Source organism: Silene latifolia, chromosome 6 (assembly GCF_048544455.1).
Source record: "Silene latifolia isolate original U9 population chromosome 6, ASM4854445v1, whole genome shotgun sequence".
NCBI classification, from domain to species: domain Eukaryota; kingdom Viridiplantae; phylum Streptophyta; class Magnoliopsida; order Caryophyllales; family Caryophyllaceae; genus Silene; species Silene latifolia.
Window position 1 is genome coordinate 11,055,383 of NC_133531.1, and position 26,907 is coordinate 11,082,289.

Below are 26,907 nucleotides of genomic sequence, written 5' to 3' on the forward strand. Positions count from 1 at the left end.
AGGTGTTTACATTGCTTATACATTCGTTTAGGGCTTGTCATCATCAAAGGGGGAATTTGTTGGGTTCCTTACGTTGATGATAACATGCCCATTTGATTTGTGTTATCTTAGTTTACCTTTTCAGGATTAATGATTAAATCAAGCATGGATTAAGAAGTGTTGAAGTTGTTAATCATCCCATTGTATTGAGTCTTAGTGTCATCTAATGTACAAGTGAGAAAGTAGAGTATCTTAGAGTAATAGAAACAGTCAAGACGACCATCGCTTTCATTAGTAAACAGCTGCTTGGTTTGTTGCCACAATTCGTAAAACTTGAAGCCCTTTTTATCTTTCAAAAACCTTTCACGTGACTCTTATTTTTCAAAGATAAAACTTCAGATTTTATTAGGAGTTGGTCTTCAACAAAGAGTGGTTTGAATATTTATTAATTTCAAAATGTTTCCTCTTTATGCAAATTCAACCCTTTGGTCTTTTAGAAAACAAGAAATGTTTTTTGCCATATTTGTGTTAACTTGTCATCATGTGACTTGTCTCACATCCTTTGTTTTCTGAAATTGTATGAGCTTTTAAGGATATCTTTCAAACACTCTTTCTCTATTCTTGCCTTTGCAAAAGAGCCCTCTTTGGTGCAAGTTTTGGGTGGTTGCTAATGCCCTTCACATGTGTGGTCTTTGACCCTTCAAAACCCTAGCAACCTCCTCACCCATTTCCTCTATAAAAGGCGAGCCATCTCCCTCATAAAATCCCAAGACTTTTCTGAAATAATTTTCCAACTTTGCAAATTGTTTTTAAAGCTTAAAAATCGTTGTCTTTGCAAAAACCTTTAAAAGTCTTCAAGTTGTTACAGTCGTGGCTACTGTTACTTTAATATAGTAAACTCTCTTGCTTATGAATTGTTGATCTTGTAAAAGTTGTCCATCTCTATTCTTTGCTAAGAATATGTTAGTGGAAACTTGATCCTATAACATTCTAAGTGTGTTAGTAGAGTTTAGGACGGAGTAGTCTTTTAACTCTTGGCAACCGGAGTAGGTTGCGAGTTAGCTTGTCATAAGAACGGAGTAGTTCTTGTACTAGCTTTACAACCGGAGTAGGTTGGTGTCTTTTATTACAAGGGTCTTTTAGTTGTCGGAGTAGATCACTAAAAGAAAGCAATAAAAAGGTAGATTGGACGTAGGCACTTGAGTTTCTTGCCGAACCAATTCAAAAATCTCGTGTTCCATTGTCTTACTTTATTTCCGCTGCAATTTACTTTGTTTGTTTGTTTTGCTTTGCTTAATCTTAGATGTAATATTCATTATCTGTCACATTTGGTCTGATAAAGACGTATTCCATAAACCGAGACAAATAGCTAAATCGAAACAGTTGTTACTTTCATACTTCAAAGCAAACATTCATCTCGATACTTGTTTAGTCTTTCAATATTATTCAAGTATCCTCTAATATCTTTTGTTCTCTTAACTCACTTTAATTCAATAAAGTTGAAGTTAAATTTTTAAAATAGTACCTAATTCACCCCCTCCTCCTCTTAGGTACTTGAATCCATAAACTCAACATATACAAATATATATATATATATATATATATATATATATATATATATATATATATATATATATATATATATATATATATATATATATATATATATATATATATATATAGAAATAGGATCATATGAGTTTGGTTTTTTTGGTGAGTTACCCCTCTGAATCTGAACCACTAATCTAATCTAAGATGGATGGCTGAGATTAGATCTTACTTAACCCATAAATACCCCCTTTTCCCTCAATCTCCCCTATTATTAGAAAAGACACTCTCTCTCCTCCCTCCACCTCAGTAACAAACCGTAACAAAAAAAAAAGAATCGATAAAAATTATGAAATCAATCTTCATCAATTTGTCTACTGCGATTTCAATTCCAGATTTTCGTGCTTGTTTCTTCGATCTTATCCGCCTTTCTTGTTTTTCGTGTCTACTTCATCTTTTCAATTTCGTCTAATTAGGTAATAAATTTCTTCTTTTATACTATTTTTTTCGTTGATTTTGTTCAATTATCAAATTTCGTCTTCATCAAATTCATTCAAATTCGTTCAAGTTGCAGGCTACAAACTTAATCTTCATACTCAATCTTCATCATCTTCGTTCGAATTTGTCATCAATTAAGGAGATTTCGTCATTTGATTTCGTTGTCTATTTCGCTTCATCTTCGTATTTCTCTTCAATTTCAATATATGTAAGTACTAATTTTGTTTTTCTAGATCCGATTTGTGCGTTTTCATAATCGTTCTTATCTAATATCCGTTTCATTTTTGTTGATTTGTTACGTTTTGTTTGTTGTGTTAATCTGTTAACAACAGTTATTGTATTACTTTTATCGAGTTATTGTATTATTCAAACTCAATTATTGTATGCTGTAGTTACTTTTTATTTGTTATGTTAATCTGTTAACAACAGTTATTGTATTGCTTTAATCGAGTTATTGTATTATTCAAACTTAGTTATTGTATTGTTTTAACTTAGTTATTTCAAATTAAAGTTGTTGTAAGATGGCGTCTTCTTATATAATCAGTTAGTTATAGTAATATTATATCTCAATTATTGTATTGTCTTAACTTAGTTATTTCAATTCTGAGTTATGGTTGTGGTTTATATAATTGCTTATAGTTGCATAGTTATTTATAACTTACCCCCTTTCTTGCTTTATTTCTTTCAGTGAGCTTTTGTTTTCTACTGGTGCAACCCTCTCCTTCACGGCAAAACATGTTTCTCGTCGGGAAGAAATACTCGTGGAAGAAGGGTGAAAACAACGACAAGACACAATTCTCGATGGAAAATTACTTTTAGACATAGTATTGGAGATAAATATATGTAGTATTTGTAATGTTACTATTGTTAGATATATTATTTTGAAATGCTTAGTTGTAATGTTGATGATGATGCTTAGATATAATTTGTTGGAGATGTTTAAGTGTAATGTGTTGGGAACAAAATAGTTATATAATGAGAGTAAGTGATTTTTTTTAACCTTGTTATATATGATAATTTCATTTTTCAGATCTTCCTATTGCATTAATCAATCTCAATGATTGATTGAATGGAAATGACTAGTTATTCAATCAAATAAGATGAAAACAAACAAAAGATATGAATATATTTGAGTTTCATCTCAATAAAATAACATGTTTTGTTCATTACAATAACCGAGTTTCTACATTACAATAACTGAGTTTCTACATTACAATAACTACAAATAGTAGAGTTTATACATTACAATAATCGAAGTTTCTACATTACAATAATCGAGTTTCTACATTACAATAACTATAAATACTAGAAAATATTATTCTCAGTAAACAACTGAGTTAACTATAAAATAACTACATTTCATCATTAAAATGACCAAGTATATACATCAATTTTTCCATTGAACGTCAATTATCCGCGTCTATCATGACTTGACCTGCAAATCACCAAAAAGCAGAATATAAGTTATCAAAACACTCAAGAAGTAACTAGAAGATACAATAGCTGAGTTTTAATAATACAATAACTGGCTTAAAGTAATACAATAATCGAGATGTAATATTACAACAAGTAACTAGTGAACAAGAAATTTGAATATATTTGAGTTTCATCTCAATGCAATAACACAATTTATTCATTACAATAACTGCGTTTCTACATTACAATAATTAAACATACCAGAGCTTCTACATTACAATAATTGGGTTTCTGCAATACAATAACTGATTTTATGCATTTGAATAACTATTAAATAATCACGTTTCTTCATTACAATAACCGGGTTTCTATATTCAACTAGACATTTTAACAAGCACTTGGTGTGCTACTCTAGATTACCAACAAATTTTCATAATAATGATAACAAATCATCAATCAAATGCCAAAGGTATGATAAACAAGTATACTAACAGAGTAGCAATTGAAATAACTCGCAAAATAACATATATTGAGTTATATAATCTACTCTTACCTTTATTATGTCGATTTGCGCTAGGGTTTCTGCAAATTTTGGGCAAAAACTGACGATTGATGCGTGTATCAATCAAATTGAATGAAGATAATGAATTAATTTCGTGTTTTCGACTTGAATTACTCCGGTTTCGTAAAGATTTGACTGAATTATGCCTTGAATTTGAAGAAAATAAGAATAAAGAGGTGAAGAATGAAGAAAGCTGTAGAAAAAAAGGGAAAACGTAAGATTATGTAGAAGAGAGAGAAAAAAATGAGTGTGTATATTTTTTTGGGTCTAATCTCAGCCCTTGATCTTGTTAGATCCAATGGTATATAAATACGGGGGTAACTCACGAAAAGTGGCAAACTCACCGGATCTTGCCTCTATATATATATATATATATATATATATATATATATATATATATATATATATATATATATATATATATATATATATATGAATAAGGTGATGAAACATAAATGACATAAAGAGAGGCAACCCCGATCGGGGTCGTGGGAATTTCAGTTTTTCTCTTAATTCCGTCTTAACTTCTTGATTAATTATGATGCGGAATCCAATGCCTGCATATTCATGAGTCCGTCTAAGGCATCTTAGGGGTCATATGGCATCTAATGCATGCTCTTATGATGGGCTCTACTTGGACTACATTTCATTTTGCACACCAACATAAGTTGGTTTTTTTTCATGCTCGGGATTTCCAATTTCTTCCCAAAATGCCCCTATACTTCCCGGAACGCCCTTAGAAGGTCAATACTTGCTCTCATTAGCTTCGTGAACTTGGGTGAATGCTATTTTGACGGGTAAAAGCTACCAAACACTTATAATGAATACGAGCAAAAAACACCTAGAACACGAAATTTGCTCACAAATACACTAATAGAAGGGAAATAATCAAATAAAACCGAGCTAAAATAGGGAGTTTAACTACATATAAAATGGACCTATGAGAGTGTGACACCATCTCACATTCTCACACAACTATTGCATCTATTTGGTACTATTTGAATCATCGTTGTAGACATGAAAATTCGTATTAGTTGTGACTGAGTTTTTGTCTTACGAATCCATTCCCAGCTTATAGTTGAAGCTACTATTCTTTGCAATGAGTTTATAAAAAATGAAATTCAGAACATCCCGTAATCTAAAATTAAATTTGGTAAGAAGAAAAACTACAGTAAGTAATTGAAGCATATTTTACTCCCTCTCATCCCGAAAAGTAGGTCAATGTTATCTTTAGAGTGGATGAGTGGGAGTAGTAAATAATGAAAAGGGTATCAGGAAGTGAACCTGGTACCTTACAATCTACAATTTGAGAGCTTACCAACTTAACCATCTAAACATGTTGCCCATTTTTGATACTTCTAAAAATTTATCTCTAAAAATTCCTGGTGTGCATCTGCCCACCTGGACCCCCTAAATCCGCCCTTGCTTAATACAACTGACATACATACAAGTGTAAAGCGTAATTAACGTACTAATCACTCAGGAATTGCAGCGGAATAACTTTCTAATTGTACTGTTGTTTAAAGCTAAGACAATCCAAGTCTTCTCATCCTCTGAGCTCAAACTCAAGAAGGAGAAAACTTCTTGGTTAGTGAGACTTCTCTACCATTCAACTCATCTCTTTTCTATTTGCTTGGGGACCAAAGCTCATATACTCTCCATAAAACGCAGTTCTGCACATATACTCATATGAGATCTCACATTCTCACGACATGATAATTATTATGAGATGTACTCAGTGGGGGGTCGCCCCCGCTGTCGTTTGAAAATTTCGAAGTTTTTGAGTTAAAATTTTCAAATTTTTTCAAGGTCCCCTTGTAATATTACCCTTCCATCCCTGCTGACTAAAAATCCTGGCTCCGCCACCGGATGTACTTGTACTCATATGATGAATTAATGATCTCATGATTAATCAAATGATTCGACCTGAAACAACTCGAACTACCTAGTTACATTTCACCAAAAAAATGCGAAGTTCAAAAGAGAATTAGCATTACCACAAAGGAAATCAATAGCTCCTTCAGTGTAACAATTGCTATAGAAATGAGTGCCAGTTTTGTCGAGAGTTGTATCCTGGCATGACAGAATTAACATTAACATGACAGTAAAGGGATGAGTGCACAATTGTTTGCTGTAAGAGCTTACTTACTCAATGGATGAAGGGTTGATTGCAGCTACACAAAGTAATCAAATACATCCTGAGAGTCGGAAACATACCATACGACAATGGTTGAGTAGGTGCGCTAGAGAATTCCGGAAGTATCAGGGCAGGTCTTCTTTACTAGACGTGTATTTTGCATATTTTCTCTGAAGTGTTTGATACCAAGGTCCGGTCGGTTCGACGAGAGTCCTCCATTCTGGACTGTTCGGAAGTTTTTTTTTTTTTTTTTTCACCTCAAAAAAAAAATTCTCTTCTTCCGGTTACACTCATTAGGGCAAAATGATAGCAAAGGAGCAATTCCTCACTGTAAAACAACAAACAAACAAACAAACAAATAATCAATCAAGCAATTGAATATAGGCATGTATTAATTATGGCTACAAAAGCAATTAAATATTTTACAGGTAAACTTACCCAAGTTGTGTTTTGAGCAAGTTAAGCAGCCTCTTCATGTCTTCAGGAATAACACCATTTTTTAAAAAAAAAGTCTTATAAACCCAATCACTGGGATACAACAAGGTGTCAGCCATCTAACCTCGTCAAGGGGGTGACATAGACTCTTTTTATCTTAAGTCGGCTGTGATAGATTTTCAAATTCTTTGATAGCGGGGTTTGTCACACTCCCCCGATCAAACAAATAACTCAACTAATGTAGTAGGGTAGTCGAGGTCGAACCACAAGGAGATCAAGTTTGAGTACTAGTTTTGTCTTAGATTATGAGTTAGCTACGCGAATCATGAGTAAGATTGATAATAAGCTAAATGACTAAACTAAATTAACTAACTAAGACTACTCAACTAAGTAAACAAGTAATGGAAAGTGATTAAACAATATAGGAAAGCCTAGGGTCCGATCTCACCTCCGACATGTTCATTTACTATCATAATCCCGTTATTTAGTTATTGAGGTAATGTGTAAGGTGGAAAACGCCTCTAATTCGCCTACTAACTCCCTCTCGGGCTCATAATAGGACACTAGCTATCCCAACTAACCCCCCTCTCGGGTTCGAAAGTCGGTATCCCAAGTTTAACACCCAACTACCCGAAAACACATGTAATTCTCAAGGTAGCCTAGTATTGACTAAGGTCATTAAGCCCACGTCGGTTTCCGGGTCATCCCTCCCCTTCTCTCGAAGGTTGATTTCAAACACAAGATTAAGGGTGCCCTCCCTTGGTTCTCCCTTTCGATCTCAACCTAGGTCGGCAATTAAACTTAAATATGGTAACCCGATTCACAACCTAATCGGCTCCCGCCAATGGACAAGGGTTAAGAGTCAATACTTACCACAAATAAGCCCAAGACAAATCAAGTCCCCTAATCAACCTTTACTACACCCAACAACTAATTAAAATGGGATCTAATCAAATAACCTACACATGTCGGGGCTAAATCGAACCGTAGCGAGAAAATTACTCACTAATCATTACTAATCTAACACAAAACACATTTATAATTACTCTAAACATAAAATTGAGCATAATTTAATAATAAAGTTTGTAACTTTAAACTAATCTAATGACTTAACAAGAATAAATTAAGACTAAACATGCTATCCAATAGTCTAATTATAACATTAAAACATGACAAGAGTATAAAGATTGAAACTTTAATTAACAAAAATGGCTAAACTAATTAAAAACATAACATTCTTAGAGCAAATATAATTTTTCACCAAGCAAAACCTGAAAACACCCAAGAAACCGCTTATTATTTTCAGTGTCTTACACCCGTATGGCCATATCCGAGTCGAGTAACAACGATGAAGAATGAATTAGAGTTCAAAATTTTTGTTTTAATGAATAAGTGCATTCATGTGGTAGTCATACCTTGTAGAAAATGAATAAGAAAAGGAAATAGGATAATACAACTTTAGGAGTACAAAATGTCAACACAAGCTAGGTAACAAGATTATACAGTAGCCTAAAATATAGGATACAACTAACTAGAAGATTACAATAAGATTACAAGATAATAAGAATAAGGAAATAGGATAATACATAATAATGTGACAAGTGCGAGCACTGGGCCCCGGAGACAAAAAAACCGCGTAAGAAAAAAAAACTTTTCATTAGTCAATTCGTATTACCACAGATTATTAGTATTTTACCACGACTATTGTTACGTTTGTTAGTATTTTATCACGATTATTGTTATTATCGTTGTTGTTGTTGTTGTCGTCGTCGTCGCCGATTATTTTTCTTTTTCTTCCTTCATTATTATGCTCTATGGTCACCGTCATTTGTTACCTTTTATTCCTGTATATAGGCCATGAAAAGAGAAGGGGATCATTTATGGATCTAGTTAATGAATGACAAATGAATAATAGTGTCATTAGATGATCAAATTGTTCAGTGTAACAAATGCGAAAGACTTTGATAAGGGTGAGGGTCTCGTAAGATAAAAGTACATAGATGAAACACATTTACCAAATCGTGTTTTACAAATAAACTGTTTGTAAGGTATTTACGACCTTAATTTTAAAAGCTCAACAACATTGATTAGACAAAAATGATAGATTACTAGATCAAATCGTAGACCAAGACTTAATATATAACCTTGTTTCGAACCTCATATGGTCTCATTTTATTTATGAAAGTTTCATTGTTTGAAAAAAAAAATTGTTGAGAGACTTTTGAGATGTGACACCATCTCACATTTCTCACACAATTATTACATCTATTCAGTACTGTTTAAATCATCGTTGTAGACTTGAAAATTCATATTAGTTGTGGCTGACTTTTGTCTTACGAATCCATTCCCAGCTTATAGTTGAAACTACTATTCTTTGCAACGAGTTTATTAAAAATTACATTCAGAACATCATTATTTATTTTTTTGAATGAAATTTAGAACATCTGTCACTAAATCCCGGAATGTGAAAATCTTTCATTATTGAAATTGTTGCTGATATATTTATCGGTTAGATCTTAAATATATCTCGTAATCTAAAATAAAATTTGGTAAGTATTGTAATTGAACGGAATAGAGGAGTGTTTAGTTGTCTAACATTTATCTTCTATGAAAAACTACAAAAAATAATTTTTTACAACCTATAGTTAATATTTAATAGCAGGGGCGGACGCAGAAATTTATCGAAAGAGGCCACAAAATTTTTCTGATACATTATTTTTGTTATAAACATCATTTTTAATTTTGGATTTTTCCCTCCCAAAAAATAGAAAAATAAGTAATTTAAAAAAAATTAGTATTTTATTTTGAACTTTCTTCTGAAATATTTAAATTTATAATAAATGTAATTTGTAGTAAATAATGAAAATTGTTGTTTGTATTTAACCAAAAAATTATTTAACAAAAAATAAGGGTAAATAATGAAAATTGTTGTTTACATTTAACCAAAATTAAGGGTACAAGAATCGAACTTGGTACCTTAGAATCTACAATTTGAGAGCTTACCAACTCAACCACCTAAACCTATTACTTATTTTGGATACTTATAAAAAATTATCTCTAAAAATTTATGGTGTGTGTTATGGGCAAAAATTAAGAGTGGAAAAAGTCAAAGCTGTTACGAAATTAATTGGAAAAAAAGATAGAAATCAGGAACCAAAAGGGTGGAAAAGTCAACTAATCATCTCCTAATAACAAGCAACTAATTCCTACTTTCCAGGAGCAGACGCAGGAATCTAGCACCAGAGGCAGGAAGGAGTTATAGAATTCAACCCTAGAACCAACAACTATATAAAGAGGGAAACGTCATGTTGAGAAGGATCATTCAATACTCCAGCACACTCTCACTCGACAACCCGTCTCCACTTTGCAATATTTCACTAGCAAATTAATCATTGTATTTCTTACTTGCATAATATCCTCTCGATTATAGTGTGCTAAATTGGTGGTATTCCGACTCCACCCGCGGTTGTTCCCACATCGGGTTTTCCGCGTCACCAAAACCTTGCGTGTCAATATTTTATTTCGTCTCGTTCAAACGTTCACTAAATCCGTTTTATTCATATCGTCGTTGGCCGTAGATAATCATTATCACTCACTAAATTAAATCAATAGTCGGTAAAATTTTACCAAAACAATGTGTACATGTTCACCCAGACCCTCTAAATCCGCCCTTGCTTAATACAACCGACATACATACAAGTATAAAGCGTAATTAACGTACTAATCAGTAATCACTAAGGAATTACAGCTGAATAACTTTCCAATTGTACTGTTGTTTAAAGCTATGACAATCCAAGTCTTCTCATTCTCTGAGCTCAAACTCATGAAGGAGAAAACTTCTTGGTTAGTGAGACGTACTTCATGATGATCGAGTATTTACCGTCAATACTCGCACCAAAAATTAACCCAATTATAGTAATATAATAATCGGGGTTAAACCACAAGGATGGGTGGAGTTGCACTTAATTTGTTTAAGGCTGAGTCTAGTCGAAAATAAGGAGGGTAGTAAAATTCATTAAACTAGAACTAAAGCAATTGAAAGCAAGCACTCCCTCCTAGTCGCTCATTTCTTCCCTCTTTCCTTTTTCATGATTGTCAGATTTCTTCCTGCTTTTCTTTTCTGGAAGGTTTTGTGTAGTCCAAATTCATTTACATGTGGGGTAGAATGTTTTGTGTCGTCCAAAATCATTTCTTTAATTCTTGTCCAAAATGAAAGGGAAAGAAATGAGCGACTAGGAGGAAGTAATTAGAATGGTAAGATGTAAACAATTGATAGAAACTAGGGTTGTCGGGTTCCCTAAACAAGTCTAACCAAGTATGGGTGTCGATGGTTATGGGTAATTATTGGCCAAGAAAGCTATGGTCACAATTGATGATACAATATCAAACAATGAAATAATAATATCAATGGAATTATAATCAAAGTAGTGAAAATGAATCCATACAAGAACAAATTCATCAAATCCTCACCCGACTATTTTGGGGCTAAGACTCTAATATCGTTATCGTTAGTCGCACAAGTATTTCTACCAAATATTTATACTATTCCCTAACAAAGCGTCTTGCTTGTGACGGATTAATCCCGTCACAAGTTAAAGACCTCTCGCAAAAAGGGAGAGGGGACAAGGTGGGGCACCCTCATGTGCTTCCCACTCACCACTCAATGGTAAATTATATCATGCTCCCAAGAGTAGGGAGCATGATACTCCCAAGGGAGTTATTAAAGAAAAATAAATAAAAAACAAAAATTATAAAAATAACCACCCACTAATCCACTATGTTACAATTAGTTACACTGCTCTAATACTTATGTTATTCTACAAAAACTCTATCATGGATCTATTACTACTCAATTACGTAAATTTCATGTTTTTTGGCCAAATTATTTTGCATTATTCGCTTTGCTACTGTCTATGGAGCAAAACGTTCATGATTATTATTCCGTTTATTTGAACGAGTCCGCAAATGAAGATATCGACATCCACAAAATATAAATAAGTGATATATTCACATGTTATATATTGTGAATATGAGGTTTATGTTTTGCGTATATGTAATCTATATGTGATGAATATGTAGTTATACTTTGTGAATATATGTTAGGTTATGTTAGATTAATATTTATGATAACCTCTATGTATTTGTCATATGTATTTGTGAATATGTTAATTAATTGGGTGAGTATGTGAGTTTTAATTTTAGAATAAGAAGTTTGATTTATATGAATATGTCAACTATGTAATGTGAATATTTTATTGTGATGAACATGTCAATTATATGGTGTGAATATGCGAGTAAAATTAAAATAAACACCAAAATATATCAAATGTGATCTCAAATTATAGAGGAATCAAAATCACGAATAATGGTATAATTTTTAAATTTTTCTAATTTATGAAATCTAAGTTTTAACGGTTTTACAAAACTAAATTAAAGTTGGAGTATAAAGTACCATACACCTGGGTGTATGGTATAAGGATTGCCACTCAATGGGTATTTTGTGAGAGGAAACGGTATCCGTCACAAACTTGTGACGGATATCGCCCGTCTTCAATGGGATTTTGTGATTCCCTAAAGACAATAGAATCAATGCTTGAGTCAAGATGTAGGGCTCTTAAGATACTTATAAAACTCAGACACTTGTTGATCAGTAAGACTAAGAGACCATTGAACCCTATTTGACCGATTTGCCCTGGACCATAACATTTATATTCACCATAGTAAACCGAATCATGTGTATAGGGTTTACCCCAATCGTCCCATCCTTTAGGATTTACCTCATTACCCATGTAAGTGTTCATAAACACTACTCTTGAGTAAGGACCCCATGGCCTTCCTAGTGTGCAACTTTTGATCCCTGTGACCCGACCACCCATGAAATAAAATCTTGTTTCTTTTTCTGCCGCTGCCCTTTTTTGTGCTGTCATTGCTCCGTTTCGATTTGATATCGAATGTATGTGACAATTCTGCATTGAAAAATATTAGGTAAGTACGTGTTAACAAAGGGTTCTATAAGATTTTCAGAATGATTTCGTATTAATTTGCGTGTGTGACAATAAAATGTTTTTATCACGGTGTAGTCATGATAAAATTGGCAAATGTGCTATACGGGTTAGGTGGCTTGAGTCGTTGTTGATATCAAGTATTTTAGACGGGTGTAATGTTTCGAGCCATAATTACTAGATTTTTATGTCAAATGAATCAATTTAGGTCGTTGTGTCTGGTCATTCTGGTTAGGTCAATTTTACTAGGTCTAGTGAGATAACGCGTGATCGTTAAGAAAACTATAGAGTAACAAAAGCTAGTAATGATAAAGAATAACAACTTACTTGGAAGAGAGACTCTACATTGCCAAAAATGAAATCAGTGTCTCCTTCAATATAACAATTGTTGTAAAAATGCCTGCCTCACTCATCTAGAAGTGTGTCTTTATATGAAGTGATTCGACATGCTGTAAACTCCGCCCTATCGCTTGTCACCCTCAATGCCAGTGCTTTCGCTCCATCTCCATGTGTATTCTGAAATTCCAATGACAAAACATTGTAACTAATTAAATACACTATCAGAGTATTGGGCACAAATTGAGAAATAATGACTATCTAAATACTTGTGTAGTTGTCAAGAGTAATAATCTTATTATGAGACTGTCTAATACAATAACTTGTTAAATTAAATAATTAAAAGATTTAAGACCAATTTAAGCATCATGTGCAAATTGCACCTATGAATTAAATAGTGACGGAGGGTGAGTTGAAGGGGGAGGGGAGGGAGAAACCAAAAGACTATAATCTTTCCTTCGCGATATCAACCATTTGGATTCAACATAAAATCCATAAAAGAGATAACAAGTGATTTGGACTGTGAACAAAATAAATTATTAACCATGCACATAGAAATTACCCTTAATATTATAAAAAAATCGAATATATTTTTGTTAATTTATTTGGTCCAACGCGAATTTAATTTAAAACAAATGATAACGACTGATTAGACGCTCTGAAAAAATAACGATAACTATTGATAAGGACGGAAGAAGTGAACCTGAATAGTAAGATAACGGCCCACAAAATCAGAAGCAAGAACAGTAAGAGTAGGAGAAGCCCAAATATTACGACTATCAGCCCAACTGATTATAGTAGTTCCAGCAATTCTTCCCCTAAGTATTGAGTCTACAGGCTCTGTTTGGCAGCGCAAATTAGGTACCTTTTTTCACCAAAGTAGCTTTTTTGCAAAATGTTTCAGGTAGCTTATTTATTTGTAAGCGTTTGGCAAGTAGCATTTTTTAGCAAATAAGCTGCCTGAAATGAAATGCTACCTAATGTAGCATTTGACATTTCAGGTACCTGATTATATTTTACATACCATTTTTACCCCTTAACATAAATGATAATAATATTAAACCATGCCCCGTTACGTCTTTTGACACATATCAATTACCTTTTCAGTTAGTTTGCCAAACAGTTTTGATAAAAATCAGCTACCTTATCAGTTCTTAATTTTCAGCTATCTTTTCAGTTAATTTTTCAGCTTTCAGGTACCATTTCAGGTTTCATGTACCTTATTATCAGGTTTCAGGTACTTTTTCAGTCAGTTTTGCCAAACAGAGCCTTAGTCGGGACGGGCATCGATTGCTTCAAGTTTTCGGCGGGGAATTTTGTTTTTTCTAATTCAAGATTAAAGAAATATGCAAAAGGGTGAATTTTGTGATAGGATAATGTTTTGATGGATGCAAGAAAGAAAGAATTAAAGAAAAGAAATAAATAGCACGGGTTTATGTGTTTTACTAACAATGTGTTACTTATGACAAAGGAAAAAGAGGAATTTGTTTATCCATCACACTTAATATTAATAATAACAGTTTTCTAATTAGTCCGAGAAACCTAATCAGGTGCTGAAACGGAATTAGACCCATAAATAACAGATATCGTAGTCATGGTGGGTTAATCGAAGAACTAATCCGATTCGAAGTATAATTTAACGGATATGATCAAAGAAATCAACATGGTTAAGTTGCTTCAAATTTACTTGTAGCAAACCATGTCAAAATGACAAAATGTTATATTCGCCTTCTTTTAAGACATTCAAATATTCAATGCATGTCTCTTGTTTGACGGGTGCTTATGTGGCCGGGATGCGCCGTTAACTAACACTATAAACATAATTAACTTAGGAACGGGGATGAACGTCGTGCACTCGTGCCCGTTAGGGTCGTCAACCTAATCAAAATTCGAAACTCATCTATGTTAATGTTCTTCTAGTTTATTTTCTGAAGGTCAAAGTATGAAAACTTTGATCATAACGGTAAAAAAAAAAAGTAAAATTTTATCACGTCATCTAAGGAAATGAAGAGGAATGAAGATCGCACTTGTCATTATCATATTTTGTAAGAAAACTTAAATACATTTGTATAAAATATAACTCTAATAACAGTTGCTTTATATTATACTAGAAATTCCAATAAATATAAGCAAAAGAAAGTACATGAACCTCTAAAATTGTGATAACTCTAGTTTATTTTCTGAAGGTCAAAGTATGTTAATGTTCTTCTAGTATGTGTTAAGATTTGTAAGAAATTCTCATCCCTCTAACAGTTGCTTTATATTATACTAGAAATTCCAATAAATACGGAGTATAAGCCAAAGAAAGTACATCAACCTCAATAATTGAATAACTAGGGACAAACAAAGTAGAATCGTAAAACATTCACAGTTCTCAATAATCCGTTGATAAAATCATAATTCCGAATACCCTAATTAAGAATCAACTCAATAATAACTAACACAACGACAATTCTTCAGTCGATAAAATCATAACCCGGCATACCCTATTTTTATTTTCCGTTCAGTAACTCAATAATAATTAACGCGATGACAATTCTTGCGAATTTCACCATCATTCCCCAAGAGTGGGCTTAAGTTACCCATCTTAACCATTGACCTTGCAAAATCATTAAAGAAAAGTGTCTCATCTTGAGCATAAAGATTGACTAATTGAGAAACAATTGGAAAGTTCCCTGAATAAAGTTGTTGGTCAGAGAATAGAACTCCTCTGCCTCCTATGATAAGCTTGAAGTAGGAGTTGTCAAATGATCTTGGTGTTGCATAATCCAATGGGTATAAGTTGTTGTTACCTCCATTTGGGGGACACACTCCCCTTAATTCATTCAAAAATGTCATCTCTATGGTTAAATCTGGTTGATTGTTTCCATATTGGTTGTATAACCTCTTTCTAAAGTTTGTACATCTTGCCAATCCTATTGTGTGTCCTCCTACACAATTGAAAAACAATTAGTTTCTTGTGAGACGGTTTTACAATAATACGTTATAGTTCTCTATTTCATTATTATATTTCTAGTTTGACTTTTGATGTCTAAGTTTAATTTTGACCATAAAAAGTAAAACATGATGATAAAAATATTTACATTCTTTGTAACAAAGTCTTGTAAATATTTTTTTGAATGAAAATATGAATATAAATTGAGAAAAACTGTGTCAAAGTGTTGTCTTGGAGACTGTAAAGTCAAACTAGGAAGAATATAATGGGATGGAGGGAGTAAAACGGATCACCATATTGAAGCGGTTGTGAAGAAACCGCTTTATACAAACTCTTGTGTAAGGCGGGGGCCTTATACAAGAATTTATGTTCGAAAAATATCAAATGAACAATGAAATAATTTTAAAAATTAATCACGTCAAAGAAAGTTTCGTCTAAGGAGAATAAAGCGAGTCAGATGTATGTAGCCTTATTTACCTGAGAGTGAGACAAGATCGACAGCATCAAGACCGCGAGATTGAAAATTTTGGAGAAGTTGTTGGACATTGAAAACGGGGGCAGGGATGGTATTGTTAGCAAGGTCGAAATATGCTGCAGTAGAGTCTCTTCTACCTAATGGTAGTTCCCATGATGGTCCTCCACTCTGTATCATAAGTCATGCAATTACGTCGAATTAAAACATAAGTTCAGTGAGTTGCATATTTTACAAATACGATTTTCATTGTTTTTGCGAACTCACCAGAACAACTGAATCGCGAGCAGCTAAGGCGACAATGTCAGCACAAGACACGATTTCAGGGCAATATTGTTCTAGTCGTGCTTTGATCTCGTCTATTACTTCAAAACCTCTCAAGGAATTAGCATTTGGCACGGCATTTTTTTCGCTAAGAAATGATGGAGTATCGTCTAGTAACACTGATGCGTCACACCCCTACAACATAACACGCCAAGGGTTAGTCCCAAAATGATTAGTACAATAGTACTCCGTATCAGCTAACATGAATCATTATACGAATTTTTGTTGCATGTAAATAAGGGAGACACATTGTAATAACGTTAAAAGAGTAAGCAAAAGAGGAATAACCTTGACGAAACAATCATGGAAATGTAACCTAAGCAACGAGGCGGCCATACGAGGATCTTGTGCAATGGCATTATTAAGCACTGACATAACAACGTCATTAACTTCAGGGCATGAACTATCATAGAAGTTTGGCGTGAGAAGTCCGAAACCAAACCCGAACCCAAACCCGAGACCACCTTGTGCTAAGGACATGGTGAGAGTAGAGACAAGTGTGATTGAAGCCATGAAGGTAAGATGATTGTTTAAAGCTGCCATTATGATTTAATCAAGCTTCTCTATAGTTTCTTATTTAGTGAGGTTTTTAGTGTGGAGTTGTTGATTTAAGTGTCAATAAAATGGCATTATATATAGAAATTTAAAAGGTTGATAATTTTTTAATTTTTTGGTTCAACGAAGTGTGCACTTTGTCGCATTACAATAGAGAGAGGAGGGAGATTCGATCCTGGAACCTATTATCTACAATACATCCGTCCTAACCATTAGACTAAGACATCTTCGATATAATTTTTTAATTTGTATGGACTAGGTGAAGCCACAAGAGCGAATTTATTATTTTAAACTCACATGACTAACAATCTAACACTCTTTATAACTTAACCAGCAGCGATAATTGACATCGACTGATAATTAATTTAATTGTGAAATCAACTACTCTTTAATTTATTATTAATAGAAATGTTAGGTCCATTTTTATGGGATTCCCTGCCCCATATAGGATAATTTGGTAGTGCTATTTACCTGCTTAAAAGCGAGCTTAAATTATTGAGACATTTAGGCTAAGATTAGGAATCATGTTTTATGTATTTTGTAATTATGTATTGGCCCAGTTAACAATGTTGTTAGCCTAATAAGAGTATTACATTACATGTTTATACCATACTTTGTGCTATAGTTTGTACGGATTTGAAACTTTGATCACTTTTGACGTCTGCGTAATTTTATCTCGTCTGCGTAATTTTATCTACTCCGTATTTTACTAATCAATATTCACAAATACGAGTAACTTATAAACGAAAAATTTGGAAAAACTAATGGGTGAAGTATAATCGTTTCTTGAAACTCTGAGCATGTTATTGAAGTTTGTGTAATTTTATCTATTTTACTAATCAGTATTCACAACGTTTTAACTTATATACGAAAATTTTGGAAAAACTAGATGAATGAAATATAATCATTTCGATAAAAGATTTAGTGGCTTGGTGTTAATGACCTTATTTTCGTCATTCGTGCTAAGATTAGATAGATGAAGGTACATTGTATAGTTGATGCCCGAGGCTATTCAAGAATCAATTTATTTTTGGTGTTAAAGGAGATCGATAATTATAATCTAATTCGTAAATATCTCAAACTTTAATTAGAATTTGGAATCTAAAGCCAATTAACCAGCTGTAGATATACCTACAATGTCAGAACACTGATAGTTTAATGCATAATTTGCGTATAATAGTCATTGTCAATTTGGCATATGTTTTCTTATAGCAACTAAGCAACGTAGAACAACACATAAGGCTTACTATTTCTTATTTTTCATGGAAAAAAGGCTTTACTGTTTTCAAAAGATTATTAATCACCTTCACACCAATATTGTTGGGGTTTGTGTGATACTAGGTGTTCTTGGACGCGCATTCATCAATTTAACCCTTTTTATAGCGATCTTACGTAAAAATTCGCAGTTTAAACCATTATAATACTAATTCTATTAATAGTTTTTCTTTTTGGTTACTTTAGAAATCTAGTTTACTTGATTTCAATATTTTGTGTCAAAAGTTTGATCTTAGTAATGAAATATAACAAATTACCCATTTAATGATTTATGTTAATGAAATAGGGTTATTTCATAATAATAATCCATCATACTGGTGGTCTGCAATAATCACTTCATCCTATCAATAATCCCAATTAAATCCAACATAAGCACCATACCTTCTAATAACGAACCAACTGATATTTTTTTAAGTTTATGTTGGAATATTTGATAGTTTTTGGACAACCTTGCTGGTATATGTGATGTTTATGTGTAATATTTTCAAATGATGAATCAAGTACTTGGTTTATTTGATACACATAAACATAAAAAAATATCAGTTGGTTCGTTATTAGAAGGTATGATGTTTATGTTGGATTTAATTGAGATTATTGATATGATGGAGTGATTATTGCATACTACCAATATGATGAATTATTGTTATGAAATAACCCAATGAAATATGACAAGCTACCCATTTAATGATTTAACTACATATATTCAGAAAAGATAATTATCGCGATGATATTAACTAACCGGTAACCACCAAGGTCAAATGGCTACAAGCCTACAATGAACCCAAATGTAGGTGATATCTCTATCTACCTACGACCCTAATACAGCAATACACTCCTTAAAATTAGGAAAAGAATTCAATTTTCTGAAATGAATACATATATGGTCACAAAGAGAAGAATTCTACACATGAAAGTTTTTAAAATTCTGCTAACTAACAATTAATTAACATGTACCCTTTTTGTCTCGGTCATTTTTTTTATTTTTGGTGGTTATATAATTTTCAATAAAAATAAAAAAGGTAAACAAATAATTAAGACGAAAGGAATAATGGCTAAGGAACACTCGAGCATCCATGAGACTTGATATAAGTAGTTGATACGGGGTAGCTAAGTAGCTAAAATTAAAGCTACTCCATGTTAATTACGTAAATTAAGGGTGTGACCAATTAATGGCACATGGATTTTAGCAAATAAACCCCACAATGCTTCTAACAAACGTTGAAATTTTGGGTCGCAAAAGACATAAAGATTGCAACTATATTTTGGCGTCTTATAGTGTTACGTTGACACCTTCTTGACTTGTTTATTAATGAGAGATTTCATGCACTAAGTACAAGAGCTAATTGTTAACCATCGGATATCGACTCAATAAAATATGAGAGTAATAACAACAAAGTCAAACTTAGGAATAGAGTTGGTAAGTATCTGTCAAATTAGCATGAGCATCAATATTCAGGAATCTCTCTCAAACAAAATCTCTAATCATCAATTCCCTTTCTTTCTCCGCATATTCTCATATGTGAGACCCAAGATTTAAAGTCTAGAGTAGTAAAAGTTTTTTGGCCTATTTAACTCATATATATCAATAAATTTTAGGAACGAGAAAAATATACAGTACATAACCTATTTAATCTAATTCACAATATGTATAACGAGTACGACCGCTTACATAATAACTTAAAATTTTGTTAATTCCCAACTAAGATAATCAATTCAGGTTATATTTATGACTAATTTATGATTTATTAGTTTATTTTTGTTTTCTAATTCATCGACTATATTTTTTATCTTGCAATTTAGCGAATTTTTATTACTTTTTGTTTATACTAGTTGTTGCTCCGCGCCCTCCTAGGCGCGGTGCCCCAATTTGAACAATCGTGTATAGTACTTTTGTGTAGAACACACCATGTAAACAAAGTATGAAATAAATCGTCGAACTTGTATAATACACCATATTTTTCAGAAAGTAGAAGAAAAAGAATGGTCCGAAAGGAAAGGAAAGGGTGTGAGTAACTTTAATGGTCAGTATGAAGCCACCTTAAGTTTTGTCTACTGTTTTAGCCTTCCAGAACAAATGACACAGCTAAGTTACAATGCAGATACAGTTTTAGAATGTCAACATTAGAAATTACTCTGGTCTTTATAAGCCATACATGCAAGAGCACCAAACATAGTGCCTAGAATAGCTAATCAGAGAAAGAACAAATCAACAAGCTCACTGACTTTCCGACAACTTACTTCCTGATTAAGTCATAAGCTTCATAACTCATTTCCTCAGGGAACTTAGGACATGGGATATCGTGATTCATAATGTTAACAAAAATTTGCTGCAACAAACAAAATGAAAGATGAATAGCAACAGAGGAAAAACTCATGAACAATGGTGTTCCCTGAAGAGATAAGACCAATATCAAAGATCCAACAATAAAGGCGATATGCATAAAAGATTATTTGTATCATGTATACCATGACTTTTAATTTCCAAGGAGTTTCTGATGTGAAATGGATGATTCCACAACAGCTAGTGTAATCTATGTATTACGGACGAAGTAGTATTAATCTATGCCAGGATATTTAAATTTGTCCTGCAAATTTTGATTTACCTGAGGATTCGCCGCATTGAATGGTGGAATTCCTACAAGAAGCTAAAAAAGAATAACACCTACAGAGTACAGACCACCAATCAGCAGATGCACCTGGATAACATTAAAGACCAGCCCACAAAACAATAACTAAATGAGGATATGATAAACTAACAAACTTATAAAAATAAATGCAAAAACATTTATCAAACCATGTCCCATTTCAAGAAGTAACTCTGGAGCTAAATAATCAGGAGTTCCTACAACAGCATGTTTCTGGCGTTGCTCTCGCGTTGGTGGATGATCCAGCATAGAATCAGGATTCTCGTCACCCAAAAAATAGGAGCTGCCAACTGACGGACCAGATAAGTCATTAGTGCTGTTAATGAGACCAACCTTTGAGAGCCCAAAATCGGTCAACTGTAATTACAAGCATTAGAGCTTTGTGAGACAATCACTCTACCAAACAAAGACAGTCGAATAGGCATAAGCATAACTACTCACAGGGAAAAAAAAGTGCATCTCAAGCATCTCAACCTTCATAGCGAACAGTTTCGGTTGGACACAATGGACCTCCAGGAGATGTGAAGTTGAATAGGCAAGTATTCAGCCGCGATCTGAAGGTAGGAGCAGATACCGAGATTAAGAGAGATAGAGTATGAGTGAAGAGGTTTAGCCATATGCAACCTGCCAAATAACAATTCCAACAAAAAAACCTAAATTTAAACCAATATAGATGAAATCAAGTGGTTCACACAATTATATCGCATCCAAAGTTTTCTATGTGTACAACAAGTCAACAATACATAAAATGATGCACAATAATAACATAAATACCTTCTTGAACTTCAGGAGGAGGCGCGTTAGCCAAAAAACCTGAGAAGCTTCCACTCGATCAAAAATGATGGTGGTCTGACCCCGGCAGTCTCACATCCGCCACAGGCACCACAATCGACACCGTTCATTTTTATCTCACGTTCGACTGAAACTCCTTTCTCTTTTTGTAGTTCTATCTCCTAGCTTAAAATCTGAAGCTGTCATCAAAGCATTATCAACTAAGTTAACATGTATGAAATATGTCAAGGAATAGCAATCATCAACACCACATTTGAATTATTACCAAAAAATCACTGGTAGGCGTTTTCATCTTTGAATTATAATAGTAGACTAAGAAGCCGTATATCTTAGCGACATTCAGTAAATACTTGGCATAAGCACGGTGGTAGCCTTTTAAAATAGAAGACACATAAAAGCAATAAAGGAATTCCTTATTTCAAAGGTAAGGTGATCTTATTCAACTAATCATATTCCGTGTTTCTCACCGCAACACCAACTTAATTGGAAAGAGCATAAAAAAATTCATTATTCTGCACATCAATAAACAAAAAATGGGTCATTTTTGTACATATCACAGATTCCATAGATCGAGAAACTCAACAAATCAAGTACCCCGAAAATGAATCCGTAAAGCCTAGACAATTGTAATGTACATGAATTTCTTTGAATTTGGTTAAAGTAACGAAAGAAAGCGCATCATAAAGCAAAAAAAAAAAACAGCCATAAACTGAAATTCCAAAATGGAAACAAAAAAATAAAATATAATCTCATATACATAACGAATCTGAGGCACACAAAAAAACAGCAAGAAAAACAACCCACCAAGTTAAAGTTTTCAAGTTTTTTTGTTAAAAACCAGAAAGAAAAACAAAAACCAGTCGTTGCTTACCACTTTCAGCCATCACCTCACCACCGTCATCGTGCATTTCCCATTGTGCGTCAGCTCAATCTTACGAAGGTTCCTATGAATGGTTAAGAATCAGCAAGGCACCCATCTATAATACAAAGTCCACCAAAGGAATAATGGAGTATATAAGAGGAAATGTCAGAGTTAATTAACAAATATCGGGTCGCCAATCAGGTAAGCGTCAAATCAAAACTTGATTGTGCAACATTATTTATGCCTCTGGCGAAACTAAGAAGGGGTAAAAGGGAAGTTCACTTTCCGAGTAATCGCTAATCGAAAATGAACAGTTTCACACATTAACATGATAAATGTTACATGATGAAACCATCCAATCCATAATAAATTATCAGAGACGCATATTCACATTTATAAAACAATGATAAACAATAACCATCTAATAATAACATTATTACTAACCGTAAGATATTTTGTTGGATCCAGATCAAAGGGTCCAAAATTTTAAGATCAAGATCCAACCTTTCAATATCAGGTCCAACGAAACCGGAAAGGGTACAAGTTCGTCGTCAAATCTTAACTGGAATTGGAGGGCCACTTCACGTTTTCCCAATGATGTACAAGTTCAGCATAACAGTCGGCTGAACTAATGGCAAACTCTGCCAGTGAGCTCATTGCGACTGACATTCCTGCACATAGTACCCTAACTGCGACCTCTGCCATTTTCTCGGGTGTCATAACTTCCTCGACTTGTTCGAATTCAACTACTTCCATGCTTGTGCTCGTGTCTTCAAATCTACGGGAACCACTGCCATGGGTTTGAGATGCCCAGCGGGCATCCTCCTTCAACTGCTGAGCACAGATAGAGCCCATCCCAGCTGCGAAGAAATCCATCCTATCTAGCACAGGAGCAATAATATAATAATAATTATAATAATACCGGACAACCATCAACGACAACAACACTACAAAACCTGAACCCCGAATCAAGGCCTGATTACAATATCCTCAACCCTAAACTAAAAAGATTCACCTGGCAAAACAAGGATTTGAACAAACTACGCAAACGGAGCAAGCAGAGCACCATTAACAACATCGTACCCCCATAATCATAATAAACGAAATAAAATTGAAATAATAAACAACAAAAAATGGGTTTAAGAGTAAAAATACCTTTAGGTTTTTGACGAGGGTGTTGATCGAGGAGTGATAAACAAATGATGGACGAGAATGAGTGAAGTAGAGTGGCAGTAAGAATGGCAAAAAGTGTGGCTGCAGGTGAAAGTAAAATGAAGGACCAAGAATCTGAGATCACAAGGGAGAAATCAACGGCAGAAAGTGGTGTGAGGAGGTATTATTCCTAGCTATAATGTAGCAATGAAAGAAACTCCAAAGAACAGAGGTTATAAAGTGCTTGAAAAAGGAAAAAAAAAGTCAGTATACAGGCAGTCGAATATAATACCGGCTCCACCGCAAGGCGCAAACAAAGAACACCGGAGATTGGAAAGAGTGGGTACCTGGAAATGCGAGAAACCCAAATTAACACAGATCAGAAATGTTCCCCTCCTAAATGACATTGAAGGCCTTAAAAATATGAACAGTCTCTCTATAGCGCATTACAAACTGGAAGAATACGATTCAAGCAAGATTATCCTACAGCCATGGTGCATCTAAAAGAGCATCTACTATGGTAGGAGCTCCTTCCCAACAAAAATACAATTAAAGCAAGATCATCCTACAGAATGACATGGTGCATTGAAAAGAGCATCCACTATGGTAGGAGCTCCTTCCCAACACGATCAATGAAAAAAATTAAGCCAATTTTTTAAATGAACCTCACATTTTTAAAGGGCCTCTCTATATTAACTACCACCGATTTGCTAAAAAGCAGACATAGCACCTAAGGTAGTAAAGTTTTAGGATGAATCCTTACCGTCTTTCTTAAAGTTTATTCAAATTCGAAACAGCTAAACTAATTTAATCGTCAAACTCAAAAAAGGAAGAAGCTATGTAAAACCAACATATTCCTGGTGTAAAAACAAGATTGTCCTACAGAAATTATAAAGTTAACTGCGGTTCACCGAATTTAGCTATCATGACATTGAACAAAATAGTTCATAGACATTCTGCGTGGGGAAGCACAAAAAGTTAATATCATTTTAGCCTGTTCCCCAAATCTAATAGTCAAGATTATGATATTTTTTGGACATTTTGTAAAATGTGATCATATGTTTCATTATCTATTGGTGCAAAATTCCAAAAACATTTTATCCCAACTCAGAACTGCAAATCATATTATAGCATAAAACCGTCTCACACTTTGGTTATCTCATATATTAGTATTAGTAAATGAACATTTTCATATATAAAAGGACCGTCTCACAAATAATTACTAAAAAAGAATAGGAAAATACAAATGGTAAATTTACACTAAAAAGAGAGATACTCCCTCCGTCTCAATCATTTGTTTACCTTTGATCAAAATATCCCCACAAGAGATAAAAGAGTTAAAACAAACGAATGGGGCGAAAAGAGTATTACTTTAATTAAGCAATAAGCATCCTAATTATGAAATGTTTAACACAAAGATGATAACTTTAAGGTGTTAAATTCCAAGATCATTCTGCCACAATTCCAAACAGACACAATGCAATTCATATATACAAAATACTAAAAAAAATTAGTAAGAACCCAAAATATAGAAGTTAAATTTACTCTGAAAAGAAAGATCTTAGTTTAATCAAGCAATAAACATCCCAATTAAGAATTGTTTAGCACAAAGATATAACTTGAAGGTGTATAAACTTCAGTTATTACATATTGTTTACCTTTTATATTCATTATGACCGACCGGTATTTTAATCAAAGGTTATCACGACCATATGAATTAGATGCAGAGATAAAAAAATACTGCAGAGATAAGTAAACAGGCAGGCTTTAGACGGTAAGCCAATACCCATGCCACTAAACACACCATGAATTGGGCAGAGAAGACAACACAAAGCCATTTGTCGCCTTATACTCCGGAACACCGCATTGCACGAAAACTGCAATCACAACAAGGATAAAGCGCAATACAATCGATAAAGAGACAGCAATAAGGCTGATCTTATGAATGTACAAAACTGACCGCGCATCAATTGAAGAGTGAATACAGGTCTAACAAAGAAGCAGTAACAATACTAATAATACCTGGTTAACGCACCATCCAAAACAGTGGCCCTAGTAGCTAAGCATCTCCTCAAAGCTCCAAACAACTCCAAGCTCATGCCAAATCCAGCCCCAGGATCTAGTGCGTGTCCACAACTTCAGGTCCAGGATCGTGGCGATAATAATGAGATCAGAAATAATTCGAATAATAATAATAATGAAAGTAATAACAGTAGTAGTAATAAATCAATAATAACAAATAACAATTGAAAACAAACCTAATTAGCGGATTCAAACTGTGAGAAATCCCCAAAAATGGAACCAACCCTAAACAGACAAAAAACAAAAGAACGCAGAATCCCTAATAAGGAGTAAATACCAGGAGATTACAAAAAAATGAAAGCCAAATCGCTTAAGGAGTAAAATACCTTTGAGGAAAGCAACATGATTGACACTCAAAGGAGCTTAACCACATCTTAATCAAACTGGAAATCCCAAAGCAGCTCACGAAACCTACAAATCCACGCAAACAAAGTTCAGGCAGTACCAAATCTAACCGCTATCCGACCCCAAAATCATTATAACCCTCCGACATAAAGGAAAGCAAACGGAAATAACTTGAAAATAAGAGATTCAGAGATGCTATCCTTGGAAATCAAACAGAATAAACATAAAAAACTAATTCAGAATCAATTATAAGAAAGAGTGAATACCTTTGAGGAGATTCACGATCAGGTTTCTAGGTTTTGTGAGAGCATCGAAGGAGTGAGGTGAGAAGTGAGGAATGAAATGAGAAATGAGCAGAGAAAGGACCGAAAGTTGTGGTTGTGAGTATAACAGAGATGGATGGTGGAGATTTAATGTGTAAATAAATCAACGGCAGAGGGAGACTTTGGTAGGCACTATTCATAGCTACAGTGCTACGAAGTCCCCTCTTTTTAAAGAGTAAGGATAGGTAGAATTTTGTATACTTGCTTTGTAAAATACCACAAAAAATAAACT

General features: G+C 33.7%; 2 protein-coding genes and 1 pseudogene across 9 annotated transcripts; all 3 read right to left on the minus strand.

The window, feature by feature from the left end:
• Positions 1 to 5,959: 5,959 nt before the first annotated feature.
• LOC141587510 (putative pectinesterase 11) lies at positions 5,960 to 13,956 on the minus strand (annotated as a pseudogene).
• A 1,310-nt stretch (positions 13,957 to 15,266) lies between these two features.
• Positions 15,267 to 17,249, minus strand: LOC141658575 (peroxidase 9-like). The gene is made up of 4 exons (XM_074465501.1): positions 16,933 to 17,249; positions 16,588 to 16,779; positions 16,326 to 16,491; positions 15,267 to 15,843 (listed from the first exon to the last, which is right to left on the minus strand). The coding sequence occupies exons 1-4, from the start codon at positions 17,185 to 17,187 to the stop codon at positions 15,425 to 15,427; spliced, it is 1,032 nt and encodes a 343-aa protein (XP_074321602.1). The 5' UTR covers positions 17,188 to 17,249; the 3' UTR covers positions 15,267 to 15,424.
• A 3,217-nt stretch (positions 17,250 to 20,466) lies between these two features.
• On the minus strand, positions 20,467 to 26,789 carry LOC141586318 (putative serine/threonine protein kinase IRE). Of its 8 annotated transcripts, none has more exons than XM_074407506.1 (13): positions 26,619 to 26,789; positions 26,334 to 26,418; positions 26,184 to 26,232; positions 25,948 to 26,061; positions 24,218 to 24,272; positions 23,929 to 24,060; positions 23,218 to 23,654; positions 22,783 to 22,855; positions 21,894 to 22,090; positions 21,561 to 21,673; positions 21,269 to 21,476; positions 21,078 to 21,170; positions 20,467 to 20,801 (listed from the first exon to the last, which is right to left on the minus strand). In XM_074407506.1, the coding sequence occupies exons 10-13, from the start codon at positions 21,597 to 21,599 to the stop codon at positions 20,788 to 20,790; spliced, it is 354 nt and encodes a 117-aa protein (XP_074263607.1). In that variant the 5' UTR covers positions 21,600 to 21,673; positions 21,894 to 22,090; positions 22,783 to 22,855; positions 23,218 to 23,654; positions 23,929 to 24,060; positions 24,218 to 24,272; positions 25,948 to 26,061; positions 26,184 to 26,232; positions 26,334 to 26,418; positions 26,619 to 26,789; the 3' UTR covers positions 20,467 to 20,787. The 8 variants fall into 8 exon arrangements, 6 of the variants coding, with proteins under 6 accessions (XP_074263607.1, XP_074263605.1, XP_074263609.1 ...); XM_074407504.1 differs by having other exon boundaries at positions 21,561 to 21,743; positions 23,929 to 24,027; positions 26,619 to 26,788; XM_074407508.1 differs by having other exon boundaries at positions 21,594 to 21,743; positions 26,619 to 26,788.
• Positions 26,790 to 26,907: the final 118 nt, after the last annotated feature.

Bases quoted from the DNA above. Each gene is read 5' to 3' on its own strand.
- LOC141658575 (XM_074465501.1), bottom strand. From the start codon at position 17,187: ATGGCAGCTTTAAACAATCATCTTACCTTCATGGCTTCAATCACACTT. The intron at 16,780-16,932 runs GTTATTCCTCTT...GTTATGTTGTAG, and splicing joins TCCATGATTGTTTCGTCAAG to GGGTGTGACGCATCAGTGTT. The intron at 15,844-16,325 runs GTAAATAAGGCT...TCAATTGTGTAG, and splicing joins CGATCTTGTCTCACTCTCAG to GAGGACACACAATAGGATTG.
- LOC141586318 (XM_074407505.1), bottom strand. From the start codon at position 21,599: ATGAAGGTTGAGATGCTTGAGATGCACTTTTTTTTCCCT. The intron at 21,477-21,560 runs GTGAGTAGTTAT...TTGTAATTACAG, and splicing joins AGATGCACTTTTTTTTCCCT to TTGACCGATTTTGGGCTCTC. The intron at 21,171-21,268 runs GTTTGATAAATG...AATGTTATCCAG, and splicing joins ACTTCTTGAAATGGGACATG to GTGCATCTGCTGATTGGTGG.